Source organism: Hyla sarda, chromosome 6, assembly GCF_029499605.1.
Source record: "Hyla sarda isolate aHylSar1 chromosome 6, aHylSar1.hap1, whole genome shotgun sequence".
Classification (NCBI taxonomy): Eukaryota; Metazoa; Chordata; class Amphibia; order Anura; family Hylidae; genus Hyla; species Hyla sarda.
Window position 1 is genome coordinate 134,142,088 of NC_079194.1, and position 18,907 is coordinate 134,160,994.

At 45.6% G+C, this 18,907-nt stretch overlaps 1 protein-coding gene across 1 annotated transcript in view; it reads left to right on the forward strand.

Annotated features, from left to right (window-relative positions):
- TWF2 (twinfilin actin binding protein 2) overlaps positions 1 to 5,533 on the forward strand; it is a 36,144-nt gene extending 30,611 nt beyond the window's left edge. The window contains exons 8-9 of the mRNA XM_056525061.1: positions 446 to 567; positions 4,552 to 5,533. Of these exons, the coding sequence (XP_056381036.1) occupies positions 446 to 567; positions 4,552 to 4,719 (290 nt within the window). The 3' untranslated portion in view covers positions 4,720 to 5,533. The remainder of the gene's footprint in view (positions 1 to 445; positions 568 to 4,551) is intronic.
- Positions 5,534 to 18,907: the final 13,374 nt, after the last annotated feature.

An 18,907-nucleotide genomic window follows, 5' to 3' on the forward strand; every position in this document is an offset into this window, starting at 1 on the left:
GGCAACAGTGCTCTCTGCTGACATCTCTGCTTGTCTCAGGAACTGCACAGAGTAGAAGAGGTTTGCTATGGGGATTTGCTTCTACTCTGGACAGTTCCCAAGACATGTGTCATCAGAGAGCACCTAGACAGAAAAGAACAACTAAACTTCAGCAGCTCATAAGTACTGAAAGGATGAAGATTTTTTAATAGAAGTAATTTACAAATCTGTTTAACTTTCTGGAGCCAGTTGTTAAATAAATAAAAAAGGTTTTTTTTTTTCCTGGATAACCCCTTTAATCATTTATGCATTTTCTTATGCACACTACATATATATTGAACTCATGAATTTATCATGTAACTATTGAGTATGAAGGGGACTAGGCACTGTGATCGAGTCATGTAACACCAGTGGCCGCCATACTCTCTGAATTGCTGTAATCTTCATTGTGTTTCCTTTCTTTTAGTTTTTATTTACTCCATGCCGGGCTATAAGTGCAGTATCAAGGAGCGCATGCTGTACTCCAGCTGTAAGAATCGGCTTCTAGAATCTGTAGAGCAGGATTTTCAACTGGAAATTGCCAAAAAGGTAATGCCTCACTATAGAGCATACATGATCTTAAAGCATCAGGACTTTTTCATAAAAATTCCATCAGGACAAAATGTCTCAACCCTAAATCTTCTTTAAGCGATGCAGGTGTGGGGATGTAACTGCATAACTATGAATATTCACCATTCAGGTATCTGAGCAGCTCGGTGCAACTTCGAGGGTAACAGGGATTTTTGTGGCGCTGATCGGAACAAACTCAAGCCAGGTGCAGTGGTTCAGGTAAAACTTTCTTTATTTGACCAAGATGCAACGCGTTTCACTGCGCAAGCACAGCTTCCTCAGGCATGGCAAACGTAGATGCACACAGGGTTATATACCCAAGCTGTAACCCTTTATATATTAGATGACATATAATTTACAAAGAATCTTTAAAGTGTATATTATATTGTTCTAATTAGAATTCTTTGCAAATTAAATGTCATCTAATATGTAAAGGGTTGAATCTTGATTATTTAACCCTGTCTGCATCTACGTTTGCTATGCCTGAGGAAGCTGCGCTTGCGCAGTGAAATGCGTATGATCTTGGACAAATAAAGAAAGTTTTACCTGAACCACTGCACCTGGATTGTGTTTGTTCCGATCGGCGCCATGAAAATCCCTGTTACCTTCAAGCTGCTCAAGTTTCTATGGGAAGGCAGCAGACGAAAACCTGCTTACTCGTGTGATCCTCCACATGGAGCGCCTCTGCTTCGTGTTTTACATTAAGGTATCTGGGAAAGCTGACTGTCAAGAAATATGTCCTCTGTTTTCTGTGGTGAGAAGGATCAGGCTTGTTGTATATCAGCTGCTCAACCCTGCTGTTTTCAGGAAGATAATCTGCCACCAGAGCACCCCCCCCCCCATACAGATTGTGTGTATGGAGATAGCTATTGTTTGGCCAACAGCTATCATGTGTATGATCCTCTTATTGATGTGTTCACAAAACTGTTTAAAATCCAATTTGAATTTCCACAGCAAAAATCTAACGGTCTATTCGCAATGCAGAATTTCCGCTTGTGGAATTCCGCCTCAACTTGAAGCCCATAGAAGTCTATGGGATTCCGCACTCCCATTCACACTTCTGAATTTCCGCTTGCGGAAATTCAGAGGTGTGAATGGGAGTGCGGAATCCCATAGAAGTCTACGGGCTTTAATTTGAGGCGGAATTCCACAAGCAGAAATTCTACCACGTGAATAAACCCTTTGGCAGATCCTCGGAATTCTGCAGTGGATGTGCTGAAGTGTGCAGCAGATTTGCAGGAGCATTAACCTGATTTAAAAAAAAAATTTTGACATTACTAATTGGTGCCGTGGATATTTTTCCAGTTGCTGTTTTTGACACAGAATATGTGCTAAAATCTGTGTGAACTGTATGGCTAGGAACTGGTCATGAAATGTTTGCATTTGTTACCATTAGGGATCTTGATAATGGTTAAGCATTGAAATGCATAGACAATTGCTAAACTTTTTATTACACAGTGATTAAACTCATTGGGGGAGATTTACAAAAGTTGTGTAACATGGCAACCAATCATTGCTTTTTCTTTTTTTTTTTTTAAAAAGGCCTCTGAAAAATAAAAGAAGCAATCTGATTGGTTGCTATGGGCTACTGCACCTCTCATCCTCTACACAGGTTTTGCTAAATCTCCCCCCATTGTGCACTTTGTGACTTGTTAGTTCACTAGGTGTGAATTACAGCCAGGGTTCAGAATGATTGTTCATTATACACATATATATATATATATCTGTATTTACATGTGCCCGCTTGAGAGTGTGCCTATTTGCCCCCTCATGTCCTGTAGGATGATATTTGGTATACCCTTAAAGGAGTACTCCGGTGGAAAACTTTTTTTTTTTTCTTTTTAAATCAACTGGTGCGAGAAAGTTAAACAGGTTTGTAAATTACTTTTATTAAAAAATCTTAATCCTTCCAGTACTTATTAGCTGCTGAATACTACAGAGAAAATTCTTTTCTTTTTGGAACACAGAGCTCTCTGCTGACATCATGACCACAGTGCTCTCTGCTGACATCTCTGTCCATTTTCAGAACTGTCCAGAGTAGGAGAAAATACCCATAGCAAACATATATGCTGCTCTGGACAGTTCCTAAAATGGACAGAGATGTCGTCAGAGAGCACTGTGCTCGTGATGTCAGCAGAGAGCACTCTGTTCCAAAAAGAAAATAATTTCCTCTGTAGTATTCAGCAGCTAATAAGTACTGGAAGGATTAAGATTTTTTAATAGAAGTAATTTACAAATCTGTTTAACTTTCTGGCACCAGTTGATTAAAAAAAGAAAAGTTCCCCTTTAAGGATGCAAGGTATACAGGTACGTCTCCCTTTCAAAGTTGATTACAGCGTCTTAATGTGGGAAATTAGCTTGCCGGCTAGCTCAGCGGGCTGATTGGGACCACCACGTCGAAAACGCAGGGTAAAAGATGTAAAAAAATTAAGTTAATAGATGTGAATAAGCCCCCTCCCTAATAAAAGTTTGGATCATCCCCCCCCCCCCCCCCCTTTTCCCATTTTATAAATAAAATAACATAAACAAAAATAAACATATGGGGTATTGCCGCTTGCGTAAATGTCTAAACTATGAAAATATAACATTAATTAAACCTCGCAGTCAATGGCGTGCACGTACACAATCAGAAAGTCCTATCAAAACAAATCTAAAGACCACGGCACAACAAAATGAGCCCTCACAAATCCCTGTATATGGAAAAATAAAAAAGTTATAGGGCTCAGAAGAGGACAATTTTAAGCATACTAATTTTCTTATAAAGCGTTTTTTAAAAGTAGTAAAATAAAATCTATATAAATTGGGTATTGTTGTAATCACATGGACCTACAGAATAAAGATAAGATGTCATTTTTACCAAAAATTTTTGTTGGTTGGTTGGTTGTTTATTTATTTATTTTTATTTAGTTATTTATTTTCTTCAATTTGCCCCACAAATCATTTATTTTTTTTGTTTCGCCAGAGATTTTGTTATGAAGTGATTGATGTCATTACACAGTACAATTGATGGCGTATATAATAAAGTCCTCGTATGGGTTTGTAGGTAGAAGATTGAAAGTGATTAAAGGGTTACTCCGCCCCTAGACATCTTATCCCCTATCGAAAGGATAGGGGATAAGATGTCAGATTGCGGGGGTCCCGCCACTGAGGACCCCCGGGGTCTCGGCTGCAGCACCCACCTGTTGCGGCTTCCGGCAGCGCTGGAGGCTCTCGTCCTAACGGCTTCCGACAACGGTGACGTGAGATCGTGCCCTCACGCCCCCTCCCATAGACTTTCATTGAGGGGACGGAGTAATTACGACACAATCTCACGTCACTGTGGTCGGGAGCCGTTAGGATGAGAGCCTCCAGCGCTGCCGGAAGCCGCGACAGGTGGGTGCTGCAGCCGAGATCCCGGGGGTCCCCAGCGGCGGGACCCCCGCGATCTGACATCTTATCCCCTATCCTTTCGATAGGGGATAAGATTTCTAGGGGCGGAGTACTCCTTTAATAGAAGAGGAGGAGAAAACAACAAAAGTACAAAAGGAGTTCTTATTATAGAGCATTAATTGTTTTTAATCTACATTCTATGTATATTTGGCTAATAAATAATGACTTTTTACTATATATATATGTTTTTGGGTGTGCATAAGGTTATAGGGGGAGATTTATCAAAACTTGTCCAGTGGAAAAGTTGTTTAGTTGCCCATAGCAACCAATCAGATCGCTTCTTTCATTTTTGAAAAGGCCTCTGAAAATGAAAGAAGCGATCTGATTGGTTGCTATGGGCAACTCAGCAACTTTTCCTCTGGACAGGTTTTGATAAATCTCCTCCATAGTGTATCTGTTTTCTTTCTTGTTTACATTGTTTGCCCCCCTGTGGTAATAAATTCATATAGGTTGAGCATCACAAATCCTTTAGAGGACTTCTGTGTCATTGAGTGTCTTGTACTCACTTCTAACTACCGTATTATTGCTTTTCAGATTGAAATTGAGGAGGGTTCTGAGTTAACTCCGGAGTTCCTCTATGATGAAGTGCACCCCAAGCAGCATGCCTTCAAACAGGCTTTTGCCAAACCCAAAGGACCTGCTGGAAAACGTGGACAGAAGCGCCTGATTAAAGGGCCCGGTGAAAATGGGGAGGACAGTTAGATACCCAAGTCGCTGCCAAATTTGACCTGAGAGATTAGTACCAAGACTGGGCCCGTGGGATGTGCGGAAACCTCTGCCTTCATTTTACTTTCTCTGCCGCAAGATGATATGAGTCTGGCGCAAGGGTCTGGGGGAGCGTCTGCTCCATCATCTTCGTCATTGTGGCTTGTTACATGGACGTGTTCCGGATCAATCCTCCCTTTTTTTTACTTTTTGCTTTTGTCTGTGCCTGAATGATGTCAGATTTGATGAACAACGTGTGTTGGATAGGGGTTCGTGATAACGGTCATGGCAGCCACAGCGATAATCTCTGTTATTTTATTCTAGATACAATGAATCAGCAGGAGGATCGGCGTCATTCATGATTTTAACCGCCTGTATCATTGTTTACTTTTTGGAATTGGGTTACAGACCTCTAGTGTTACATTCTGCAAAATCAGATTAAAACACTATGGGCCACTATGGGGCAGGGTTCAGCAGCATGCTACATTTACCAATTGCATGCTCTTCCCAGAAAAAAAACAAATAAATCTGACGCTGATGAGGTCACATGATACGCATGAGAAATTAGTCAAAACGGATAGAATTGTTTTCCCTTTTATCTGGACACTTACTGCCAGATTGTTCAAGGCTGCTCATGTCCTCCTGGATTGCTACTTTTTTTTTTTCCTTTCTTAGGGGTGGTTTACATTCCAGAAAATAAGAAATTAACAAAAATCAGACTCAACCAAACAAATCAGACAAATTCACCCTTAGCTCTGTATTTTCTATAGAAAAACAAAATAAATAAAAATTACTTTGTTTTTTAAGTGGCTGCTGACTTGTCATTGTTTTATTGGGGATTTCTTCATATACAGAATTTCCACATTTACATAAATTTTCCATACATGAAGTACACGTCTACATGGAGTGGTATAGTTTTTAGTCATAGTACAACTCCTGCATAAAGTTATTGTAACACCACTTCCCTTGTGTGTGTCTGTCTATGTGTGTGTGCATTTGTGTGTCTGTCTGTCTATGTGTGTGCATGTGTGTGTCTGTCTATGTGTGTGTGTGTCTGTCTATGTGTGTGCATGTGTGTGTGTCTGTCTGTCTATGTGTGTGTCAGTGTGCATGTGTGTCTGTCTGCCTGTGTGTGTGTGCATGTGTGTGTGTGTGTGTGTCTGTCTGTGTGGGTGTCTGTGTGTGAGTCGGGGGGGGGGGGGGGTAATCGACAATGCTACCTAATGTGGGGAACCTGCTGCCTACCTAATGTGGGGAACCTGCTGCTCCCTAATGTGGGGAACCTGCTGCCCACCTAATGTGGGGAATCTGCTGCCCACCTAATGTGGGGAACCTGCTGCCCACCTAATGTGGGGAACCTGCTGCCTACCTAATGTGGGGAACCTGCTGCCTACCTAATGTGGGGAACCCCCAGAAGTAGCACCCCCATCATCCGTCAGCTCATGCTATTACCACACGGGGTAGGGGGAATGGGGGGGGTTGCTGGTGGATGATGGGGGTGCTACTGCTGGTGGAGGGTTTTTCTGGTGGATGATGAGGGGCGTATGATGAGGGCATTATATGTGATGGGCGCATGCGGCCCAGCCTCACCCAGCTGCTACATCCAGTGGCCCCCGGAAAATTTTAGTTTGAGACCCCTGGTCTAGGAGGATACTTTTAGTCATTTACAAGACTGTTTAAATGTTTCAACTACAGTTACCATTATATAAGCAACATTCTATGCCGGATTACCAGATTTTTCATGCCGGATTCAAACCATAGATACAACTACATCCAGAAATAGAACTTTGAGATCCAGCAACAGTGTTTCATATATATTTCTGCCATTAGGGCCCAATGGAAATAGGTATAAATATAGTGCATGATTCACATTTTATTGTTCTATTTTTTTTATTCGTGAATGCTTTATTTTATCTTATTTTATTTATTCTTTTTCAAATAGTGCAATATTCTAATTAATTGCTGTCTTATGTTTATTTAATATTATCATACAATTGTGCAATACATTTTTACATTATCAGGCAATTTGTTTCCATCTACCATTTGGGATGGTAAAATCCTTGAGGTATGGTTAATGTTTTTTGAATATTTCTTTGTCTGTTATTGGTCGGTGAGGATCTACTTTATTAACCATTTATACCTCGGATTTTTTGGTTGTGAGCTGCAAACACAATTCTTTCTTCTAATTCACAAATCTGTTTAACTTTTTTGCACCAGTTGATTAAAATTATTTTTTTCCAGTGGAGTACCCCTTTAAAGGTTTTCTCCACTACCCAGGGTCCGGAACATTGAGTTCCCAATGCTGTGTGCAGGGTTCTGTGTTCACGCCCGCCCCCTCATGACGTCACACCCCGTTAATGCAAGTCTATGGGAGGGGGCATGACGGCCATCGCGCCCCCTTCCCATAGACTTTCATTGAGGCCGTGACGTCACGAGGGGGCGGGCGTGAACACGGATGCCCGCACACAGCGTTCGTAACTCAATGTTTGGACTCTGGGGAGCGGAGTAACCCTTTAAAGCTGCAATTTCCATCTCAACCATCAGCAAACTGATGGCATAAGAGGGATCCATTATGCTGTCAGTTTGGGCCATTAGAACTGCAATGGGGCCAAGATGAACAGAAATCTGCCCATATTATGCTCACATAAAAGGTTCTCCCATTGGCAGAGGTTTTCTTGGCTTCTTGTGTATCCTTTGTTTATTAGGATAAGAGGTTAAGAAGTTATCTATGCCTGTTATCTTTCTACCTACTATTAAGGGTAACCTCGTCCATTGCTGCTGGGAACACTAAACCTCCAGTGAAGCGTAGTACAGTTTTCTGGCACAAGTCACATTTAATTGAGTTTGTGCCCAGCGGGCCTCACAGCGAAGTTCTCAGGTGACGTTTGGGGCCTGGCACGTCCTCAATTACCTGCTGTAATTACAATGGTTGTTTTGTGGCTTCAGGTTTCTTCATCACCATAGATCCAACAGACTCCCCATGTCAACACAAACCCCGAGAGGTTACCAAGAATTTCTCAAAAGCAGATGCATGCTATCTACTGGAAGGGACTGCTAAGTCATTCGCTTGTTGCAGTTATGCTTGATCGGTTGTCGGTGGCGCCCACAATTCCTTTTGTTACTAAATATTCTTCTGGCCTTCGCCAAGTCATTTATTTGCAGCTTAATCAATCACTGGAAATCCTGTCCCAACTGGTTTTATTACAATCCTAAGTCATTAATGTATTTTCGTTCCCACAGGCAGCAGGGAAAGGACGTCACCTTAGACGCAGGTTACATTGTTACATTGCACAGGACGAGTGCATCATAACATATGTATAAATCTAAGGCAATCAAACAGAATAGAGTCCGGATCATCTGAAGAACAGCGGATTGTATTCAGGGAAATCCAGACTGTTTATAAATACATTCTGCTAAATCCAATGTCTCATCATGCCTCAAATTATAGCCTGTGAGGAGGATTCCACTGTTCTCAGTATCGCCCCCTGGTTAGCTGGAAAAATAAAGTGCACACTGCAGATATCACGTGGTGCAACGGAACGCCTGAAGTTCCATTGTGGCCCATTATTTTCAGCTCACCCTCTGCCTGGCATGTTAAGCACCAGCTCTGCCCCTTTACATAGGGTAGTGTTTACCTGCCTTTACCTGGGTCATAATGGAATAGACTTATATTACTGTATACTCTTTGTCTGATTGAGATATCTGCAGTGTGCACATCATTCATTCATATGGTTGCATAATTGTAGGGTCACACATAGCATTTGTGGTCAGGACTTTGAACCGTGCATGGGCTTACCTGTTAACTCCTGCCAAGGTCACCTGCAAGAAACTAGATTTACCAAGAACTAACCCAAAACTCTACTTATAACATAGAACAGCGGTTGAGGTGTGCCTGAAAACCGCGTCGAGGATCAGCCTATAGAGGGCATTCCCTTATGTATGGTGATGAAGAAAAGAGTGAGGAAGGTGGGTTTCGCCAACCCAGCATACGCCCAGAGGGAGGGGCCGATGGATGTTAAATAGACAAAGCCCCTCCCACAAATTCAGCCTGATAGGCTTCCCACTTGTGGTCAGGACTTTGAACCGTGCATGGGCTTACCTGTTAACTCCTGCCAAGGCCACCTGCAAGAAACTAGATTTACCAAGAACTAACCCAAAACTCTACTTATAACATAGAACAGCGGTTGAGGTGTGCCTGAAAACCGCGTTGAGGGTCAGCCTATAGAGGGCAAAAATACACCACCAGTTAGGGTAATTAAGTATCATTTATTTATAGTGCCAAAAATTGAAATGCCTCTGCCATTTCCCTTGAGGGATCTGGAACATAAGTGGTATATGCATCAGACCGCCACCTCCCCAACTTCTGGATGACATGTACGGGCACTTTGTGCCTGGAGGCCGCCGATGCTGCTCCTATGCGGAATGAGTGACCTGAGAACTCTCTGGGGTTGTGTCCTAAATTACCAAGCAGCGTGCGGACATGCGATGTGAAAAGAGAAGTGGTAAGAGCACCCCCACCGAAAGGCAACAGTGGCGACTCCGGAGGCTTATCATGGAGGAACTCAACCAGTTGTGCCAACACCGCCACCGGGCACCAGTTATTGCCTGAAGGAAAATACTTAACCACCGCCCCCCACCTACAAGTTTTTGTGACAGACAGTGAAACTTCGAACCAAGAACCCTGCCACCTTAAATGAGCCTTCTGTGGATGTGTCGCTCCCCGCCTGACACATGAAAATTCACCCGGCCGGAGGAAGCCATAGAAGGCTAGATAAATGGCAGATTTGATTATCAGACTGCGCTCGAAGCCAAACGGGTTATTGGCTAATGTGTCAGACATGGCTCGGAACAGCTCGCCGCTGATCGGTTTCCTGAGAGTTGGCGCTGTGGCGCTACGAGCCACCACCCCTCTGAGCGCAGCCTTGACAGCCTGAGATGATAAGATAGATAGCCTGTCTGGGTGGGATAAAGAAATGAAATGCTGAATGCCCGAAAGGTAAGATTTGATAGTGCTATGAGACAGGTGCAGAGAAGAGTGGCAGAAACCGATGAAAGATAGAATGATAGTGGTGTCGTAAGAAAAGGGGATGCTATGTTGCGACAGATATGCCCTGAAGGTGTCGTGTGCTGCATGATAGGCCTTTCTGGTATTGGGGGCTAAGGCGTCCGACATTAACTCCCGGGCCACCTGTGTGTAATAATTCAGTCCAAGATTAATTGTGCCAGGCAAGGAGGTTGTGTTCCTACTGCGTCTGCTTGCGGAGCCACCTGTGAAAAGAGATGGAAATTAGCCCTGGACAGAGCATCTGCGGCCGTGTTGTCTACCCCCGGTATGTGTCTGGCTACAAAATTGAAGTTGTGTTGTAAGGACACCCAGACTAGTCTGCGCATGAATGACATGACAGTAGCATGCCCGGAACTGCCCTTGTTGACTATGGCAACTGTCGCCTGATTGTCACACTGAAACTCCACCGTCTGCCCTGACCACTTGTCGCCCCATGTCACTGCAGCTGCTACAATGGGGAAACCTCAAAAAGTGCCGAAGTGCTGCTGAAGCCTGCCAGAGCCAATACCTGCTTGGACCATTGGCCCGCCATCCACCTGCTGCCCCACACTGCACCATAACCGATGGAAGATGACGCATCGGTGCAGATCTTGGGGAACAACTCGGAGGCTGGCGGGACAAACATAGCCCTCCCATTCCATTGTGCCATGAACCTATCCCACATGTTCAGGTCAGCCAGGGCTTGGCAATCTAACCAAACCCTACTGTGTTGATGAGGGACACCATGCAGCAAAGACAATATTCTGGATACGAACGCTCTGCCCTGCGGGACTGCTCGCATAGCAAATGCCAGCATTCCCAGCAAGCTCTGCAACTCGCCCTTGGTCGTGACCTGGGAGACCGTGTACTTGTGGATAGTGTCTCTGATACGGTTGAGTTTGTCAGTGGGCAAGCTGACTTGCATTGCGACTGAATCTAGGATTACTCCCAGAAAGGTGAGACACTTAGTTGGACCGACCGTTTTCTTGGGAGACACTGGCACCCCAATATCAGTGAACAGTTTCAGCAATCTGACCAACTGGTCCGGCTCTTCCCTCGGGCGACTGAGCAGAAGAAAGTCATCCAAGTAATGGATGACCTGGCTGCATCCAGAGACATTAACCAGCAGCCAGTGCAATGCCTGGGCCAGTTGGTCAAACAGCCACGGGCTGCTCTTGCATCCGAAAGTCAACTTGGAAGCAAAGTAATATGCCCCTTGCCATTTGAGCCCAAACCATTGCCACTGGTCCCTGTGCAATGGCAGCAACTTGAAGGCGTCAGTGATATCCGCCTTCGCCATCCAAGTCCCTGGGCCGAGCCCCAAGATGACCTGAATAGCCTGGTCTATGGAAGAATAATGCATGCTAAACTCCTCGGATGGAATGAGAGAGTTGATACTGGGGACAAGTGACCAATGAGGAGCCGACAAGTCAAATATCAGTCTCTTTTTCCCATTGAACTTGCCTGTTACCACCCCTACCGGACTGACCCTCCAAGACCTGAATGGAGAAACTAACAAGGGGCCAATCATATAACCTTTCATTAGCTCAGCATTTATTAATTCAGTGACAACAGCGGGATCGTTTACGGCAGACAGCAGATTGTCGCATTCAAATGTGGCCTGCGGCAGTGTGACCATGCCGGCGTGGAAGCCTCTATCAAAACTATTGATCAACCATTGGACCCAATCTGGGTCCGGGTGATCCGCGAGCAGAGCGGCCAGGACTGGGGTACGTACCCCGCCTAGTCATGCTGGCCCTTTCTGCCTACATGCAGAGCCCGGATGTGCCCTGAAGCAGTAGAAGCAGACGTGTAATAACCTGCAATTGCTGAAGTTGCACGAAGACATGTTATAGTTGTTACAAATTTGTGAGCCTCCGAGGTAGTGTACTGGACGGCCCAACTTATCCACGGAAGGTGCGGACCTGCTGAAACTGTCCGTGGAAGTGGACGGTCTGGTAGCGCCTTGCTCGCCCTGTTGAGCCAGCCCTACACACCACGCCGTAGTATGCGTGATTGATTGACAGGCGGCACATGCGGGGAATTTGAGATTTGCGAAGTGGCTGCAGAACATCTGTGAATCTTCAATGCTCCAGTCCGTGAGGTACCCATCTTGGCTGAAGGCCGCCGCTGCCATGATAATCGTAGAAATGGGTACCACCGTATTTGTATGCGTATTCAGTAACCCTCAGCAAATACAGGTCGAGCTCCTCTCTGCGCTCCGGCCTGGCTGAGCATATCACCTCCCTGTATTTGCTGAAGGCAATCACAAACTCATGGATATTTAGCTTCCGTTTCAGCCTGGTGTCCTTACTCTTAAGGACAACAGATAAGTCAGCGCATGCTACCGTTCTAGTGTCCTCAACGTCGAAGGCGGATAGCAACAGGGCCGCCAAATTGATGACCTTCCCTTCCAGTATGTCTTTTCTCAGGGCCACTGGGACAAAATGGACTGGTGACACCCTTGGTGGCCCAGAGCGCCTACCTGGGTTTCCTACCGGAACAGGGGCAGACATCTGTGTAGGCGTTGGCGCCTGCAATGCTGCTGGAGCTGGAGGCCCCTGAATGCCCCTTCTCTCCAGAGAATCCAGCCTGCCCAACATGGAAGTCATCATTGCATGCAGTTCAGAGAGGGTGGACTGGCTCGAGGTCCCCTCCTGACTGTCGCCAGCCCCCTGATCCGCCATGAGGAGTTTGTACAACTCTGCTTTTCGGGCGGTTGCTGGAAACGGAATTGCTCTCTTGCGCAACTCCTCCATCAATTTGGGGATCGTCCAAGCCCTGTAAGCTGCAGAGGAGGGCGTCCCTCGCACGGAGCTTCTAGCTGGTGTATCAGGGATGGACATCGGGTCCTCTATGTCTGACACGTGAGACATGACCTGTCCGGGCCGTAACGGGTGCCGGGGAAACAAAACGGTAATCGTGAGTCACCAGATATGAGAAACGTGTACCCCCCTTGCTGAGTACTGACTGACCTTACCACCACTGTAACACAACAGTAAGACGTCTGAACGAACAGCAAATCGACTGTAACCCTGCAAACAACCGAATACATACTTAATGTTAACTTACAGCTGCAGACTGCCCGTGCAATGTGGCCGAACCCAAGAGTGCTGACCGTAGTGCCAGTGCGACCCAGAGTACCACCTGAATAGTTTGAAACGAGGCCTGACCGTGTGTCTGACCGAGAACGTGTGCATGACGCGTATAGTCATGAATAATTAAACCGTGAACACCTCTTGACTGCGAGTCAAGATTACAGTGTGCACCGTTTCTAACTAACTAGCGATGGCTCTGAAGACGTGTCAGCAACCACCGCAGGCGAGTGGTCACCCTTGAAGAAGAGTCAAGATCGCAGTGACCACTACCCGTGTAAACGAAATGCTCTGTATGCGTGACAGTAGCAATGACGCCTTGAACCCTATCTGACATGTCGAGTCAGATATACAGTGATTCAGGGCCTATGTGTAACAGCGGTAGTGCGTAACATTAACTAATGTAACAGGAGTATTAAGCATTTGACTGAAATGACGTGAACTAGCGTCTGCTAGCGAAAGTGATGACCACCGTGAAACGTGAATAAATAACATGAACAACCGCCGTACGGTTGGTACTGACCGTAGCCAAATTTGCAATGACCAGGAACGTAACGACCACCTAACTGGATACAGCCCACCTAAACTGCTAGAGAAGCCAACAGTGTACTAACCATATGGTTTACGCGCCACCTACCACCTCTGACCCATACATGCTGACCCCCCTTACCCCCCCCCCCTATGCCTGAAACTACCCCAACCCCACTAATTACTTGACTACCCCAAGCTTCTGACCCGGTACCCCGATATGCATGACCACCCCCCCCCCCTAAACCGAAGCCACAGTGATATGGATTATCGTATTATTAACTTTACAAGCTGCCCCTTGTCTGCGACAGTGCATGTGTCAGGACTGTGGCCTGACACCGGTGCACCATGAGCCAGCCCCTATTACTGCATGGTACCAATACACTCTGTAAGCCTAACATTTCCTCACACACACACACATTTTTTTTTTTTTTCAGCGCCACCTGCTGGCCATCCGTGGAGCTATACCGCCGGCTCACTGGCATGCTGTGACTCCGCCCGTTCAGAGCCCCGTGTTTGCACGTGAGACGCCGGCACAGGGAGACCCACGTGGGTCGCGTCTCCCCGCGCCTGCCATGCCGCCAGCTGTCGCTGGATCCAGAGGCCGTGTTCACTGCGGCCAGCCCGGGCATGCGCTGCACCGACGGACCGCCGCCTACATAACACGCTGGGTGCCGGAGCCTGCCCGCCAAACGAGGGGAGCAATAGCAACAGACCAGGGCCCCAGTAAAAGAAACCTGCCGGTCACCCGGCACTTACCTGCACCACCACACACCTGACCCAGCGTACGCAACGAAAGAACCCCCGCAATTTCGCCAACCCAGCATACGCCCAGAGGGAGGGGCCGATGGATGTTAAATAGCCAAAGCCCCTCCCACAAATTCAGCCTGATAGGCTTCCCACATATACACAGTGTATTAGACGCTGTGCAGTGGGACATATGCTACGTATCCTCCTATGAGCAGACACACAAAGCAACCCGGTGGCAGACGGATTATTCAAATGTGCGGAATGTCGGCCTGTGTTTTCCGGGTGGACATTCCACCCAATTTTAGGCCGTTTGAACATGGCCTCACACAGCAGAATTTCCACATTCCAGATTCTGCAAAGCTATAAGACATGTCTTTAAAGGGGTACTCTGCTACTCAGCGTTTGGAACAAAATGTTTCGAACGCATAGACCCTGCACCGGCGGGACCTTGTGACATCATAGCCCCGCCCCTTCAATGCAAGTCCATGGGAGGCGGCATCTATTAATAGACCAACACTTCAAGGCTGTACCATGGTCTTCTCCTTTGCTGCAGAAGCCTCACCTTTTTACTATTGATTTCCAAATCCCAGTGGTGTTCTGCTGTAGGATGATCGGGAATATAGCTATTATAAATACTGTTACTATGTGCAACATTCTAACTACTATAATACTGCCTCCTATATTTAAAATTCTAAATATAATACTTATATACAAGAATATGACTACTATAAAACTGCTCTCTATCTGCTGCAAGAATATAACTGACTCATGCTTGAGAAAGGCGGTGGGAGACCGCTGAAACGTAGTACTTTGTTACCATGCTGGAGATGGAATAAACTTCACCTGCTATTTTTCCAAATTCCCTGTGTGCTGCAGCTTTTTTCTGAATCTATCTATCTATTTATCTATCTCATATCTTATATATCTCATATCTTATCTATCTATTTATCTATCTATCTATCTTATCTATCTATCAGACATTTCAACTGTTTCAGCCCAGTCATTGCAATGTGCAATAATCAGTGCATAGCATATATATATATATATATATATATATATATATATATGGCAACAGACTAGTTGTTATATATATATATATATATATATATATATATATATATATATATATAGTCTTTGACTAGTCTTTGTCTATCTATCTATCTATCTATATATATATATATATATATATATATATATATATATATATATGTATATATTAGCCGAGTACCCAGCGTTGGCCGGTTTTTCCTTCCTAATCCTTGTTGGGGAGGAAAATAAACAAAGGAGGAAGCTTTTGACTTCATATCCCGTCCTCATATATTGTTGTCATATCCCAACCCCATATCCCGACCTCCAATGCCGACCTCCAATCTCGACCTCCTATCTCGACCTTCTATTCTGACCTCCTGTCCCGACCTCCTAACCCGAACTCCTATCCCGTCCTCCTATCCCATCCTCCTATCCCGACCTCCTATCCAGTCCTCCAATCTCGAGCTTCTATCTCAACCTCCTTTCCCATCCTCCTTTCCCGTCCTCATATCTCGACCTCCTATCCCGTCCTCCCATCCCGACCTCATATCTATACCTCCTATCTCGACCTCCTATCCCAACCTCCTATCTCGACCTCCTATCCTGACCTCCTATCTCGACCTCCTATCCCGTCCTCATATCCCGTCCTCCTATCTCGACCTCCTATCCCATCCTCCTATCTCGACCTCCTATCCTGACCTCCTATCTCGACCTCCTATCCCGTCCTCATATCCCGTCCTCCTACCCGACCTCCTATCCCGTCCTCCTATCCCGACCTCCTACCCCGACCTCCTATCCCGTCCTCCTATGCCGACCTCCTATCCCATCCTCCTATCCAGACCTCCTATCCCGTCCTCCTATCCCATCCTCCTATACCGTCCTCCTATACCATCCTCCTAACTCGACCTCCTATCCCGACCTCCTATCTTGACCTCCTATCCCGACCCGTAATATGTGTACCAGGTATTGAAATATCTCCAGCCGTACGGAAGTTATGTGAGAACATACATTTCCCATTGATTTGCATGGGACGTTAAACAAAAACCCAGACCATCACAAATGGGGGTAGTTAAGGGTTAAATTAACTATCCTATATTTTAAGTGGACATATAAGTAACATGTGACCAAGTATTATCGAAATATCTCCAGCGGTTTGGAAGTTATGCAGTAACATATATTTCCCATTGACTTGTATGGGACTTTAAACATAAATCCCAACCCTCCCAAATGGGTGTAGTTAAGGGTTAAATTACCTATCCTATGTTTGTTGTTGACATATAAGTAACATGTGTGCCAAGTTTCATGTTAATATCTTTAGCCGTTTGGGAGTTTTTGGGGAACATACACACATACATACACACACACACACGTTGAGTTTTATATGTGTGAAGGCTAATAATTTAGCCTGTATTTGTGGGAGGGGCGGGGATTCCCTATAAGAACCCGCGGCAGTACCTGTCTCTGGCGCTGCGGGTTTGTCACGTGACTGGGGATCAGCTGACACACGAGTCAGCTGATGCAGAGGAGTTCTGGCTTTCAGTGTATGGTAAGCGGCTGGGGCTGGCCGGGGTGGTGGCGTCCGCTGCAGCCCTCTCTCCGGAGGTAAGCCGGAGCACGGAGGGCGCCCTCAGTCAGCCCCGGCCCCCGGTTTCAGCACTGGATCCCACGTTCCACGTCAGCTTACCAGATGTTGTGGGCGGCGTCATTGAGGCCGGTGAGTATGCTGTCCTGGTCCCGGTTCCCATAGCCTCGTGGAACGGCGTTCTGAGGCTTGGTTAGTAAAGATGGCGGGGAGCAGGGAGCAGCCCGGCCTTCTATCTGTACTCCGCTCTGGGTATAGCATACTGCATTTAATCTCGGGGATAGCGGAGGATCACGGGCGGTAACAGGTTACGGGACCGCAACAGTGAAGGGTCGCGCGGTCTCCCTCAGTTCATGCGGGTCTTGCAGCTCTATGTGCATTTATACCGGGAAGCTGTAAGTGGTATGACGATACTTTTGGTGTTCTTTGCCGCTGGGCATATCGGGTATCTGCAACATTTCATGCAGGGTCTGTCTCATATTGTGGGCAGCACGGCACCTAGCACGTGGATAAATCAATGGCCAGTGCCATAGCTCAGTAGGGATTTACACAGCATTGATCCCTGCATTTTCAATTTCAGGCATTTATATTAAGTTCGCTAGTACTTCATTGTGAGGAGGTCCACGATCCTAGCATTTCTTTCCATCTGGCATTTGTTACGAACATTGTGAATGTGTCACAAAAAAAAAGGTATCAAAAAAGGTATCAAAATAGTTTAGGAGGGTCACCATCGTGGTACGGTCTTCGCTTTTGTCATTTGGTTGTGCAGATAGGTTAGGTTAATCTTAAGTCGCAGTGGGTGTTATTGGCACGCTGGTAGCATTCATTTTGTATACACGCTCGTGGCATTTATACTGTACACACGCTCGTGGCATTTATACTGTACACACGCTCGTAGCATTTATCCTGTTCGGGGCATTTATACTGTACACACGCTCGTGGCATTTATACTGTACACACGCTCGTGGCATTTATACTGTACACACGCTCGTAGCATTTATCCTGTTCGTGGCATTTATACTGTACACACGTTCGTGGCATTTATACTGTACACACGCTCGTGGCATTTATACTGTACACACGCTCGTGGCATTTATACTGTACACACGCTCGTGGCATTTATACTGTACACACGCTCGTGGCATTTATACTGTACACACGCTCGTGGCATTTATACTGAACAAATGCTCGTGGCATTTATACTGTACAGATGCGTGTGGCATTTATACTGTACACACGCTCGTGGCATTTATACTGCACACTGCACACACACTTGTAGGATTCATATCGTACATACACTTGTGACCATTGTGAATGTGTCACAAAAAAAAAAGTTTAAGGTATCAAAATAGTTTAGGAGGGTCACCATCGTGGTACGGTCTTCGCTTTTGTCATTTGGTTGTGCAGATAGGTTAGGTTAATCTTAAGTCGCAGTGGGTGTTATTGGCACGCTGGTAGCATTCATTTTGTATACACGCTCGTGGCATTTATACTGTACACACGCTCGTGGCATTTATACTGTACACACGCTCGTGGCAATTATACTGTACACACGCTCGTGGCATTTATACTGTACACACGCTTGTAGCATTTATAATGTTCGTGGCATTTATACTGTACACACGTTCGTGGCATTTATACTGTACACATGCTCGTGGCATTTATACTGTACACACACTCATGGCATTTATACTGTACACACGCTCGTGGCATTTATACTGTACAAACGCTCGTGGCATTAATACTGTACATATGCTCGTGGCATTTATACTGTAACACAGGCTCGTAGCGTTTATACTGTACATACTCTCGTAGCATTTACCCTATAGCAGGATTTATGCTGTATATACGCTCACAGCATGTATACTTTACACACGCTCGTAGGATTTATACTGCATTTCCGCTCGCAGGTGTACACATGTTTGTAAGATTATACTGTATACACGCTCGTAGGAGTCATACTGAACACATGCTTGTAGGATTCATACTGTACACACGCTCGCAGGGTTTATACTGTACATACGCTCAGAGGGTTATACTGCACACTCGCTGGTAGTATTTACAGTGTACACACGCTCATAGGTTTCATACTGCACACACACTTGTAGGATTCATATCGTACATACACTTGTTGGAGTTACACTGTACATACACTGG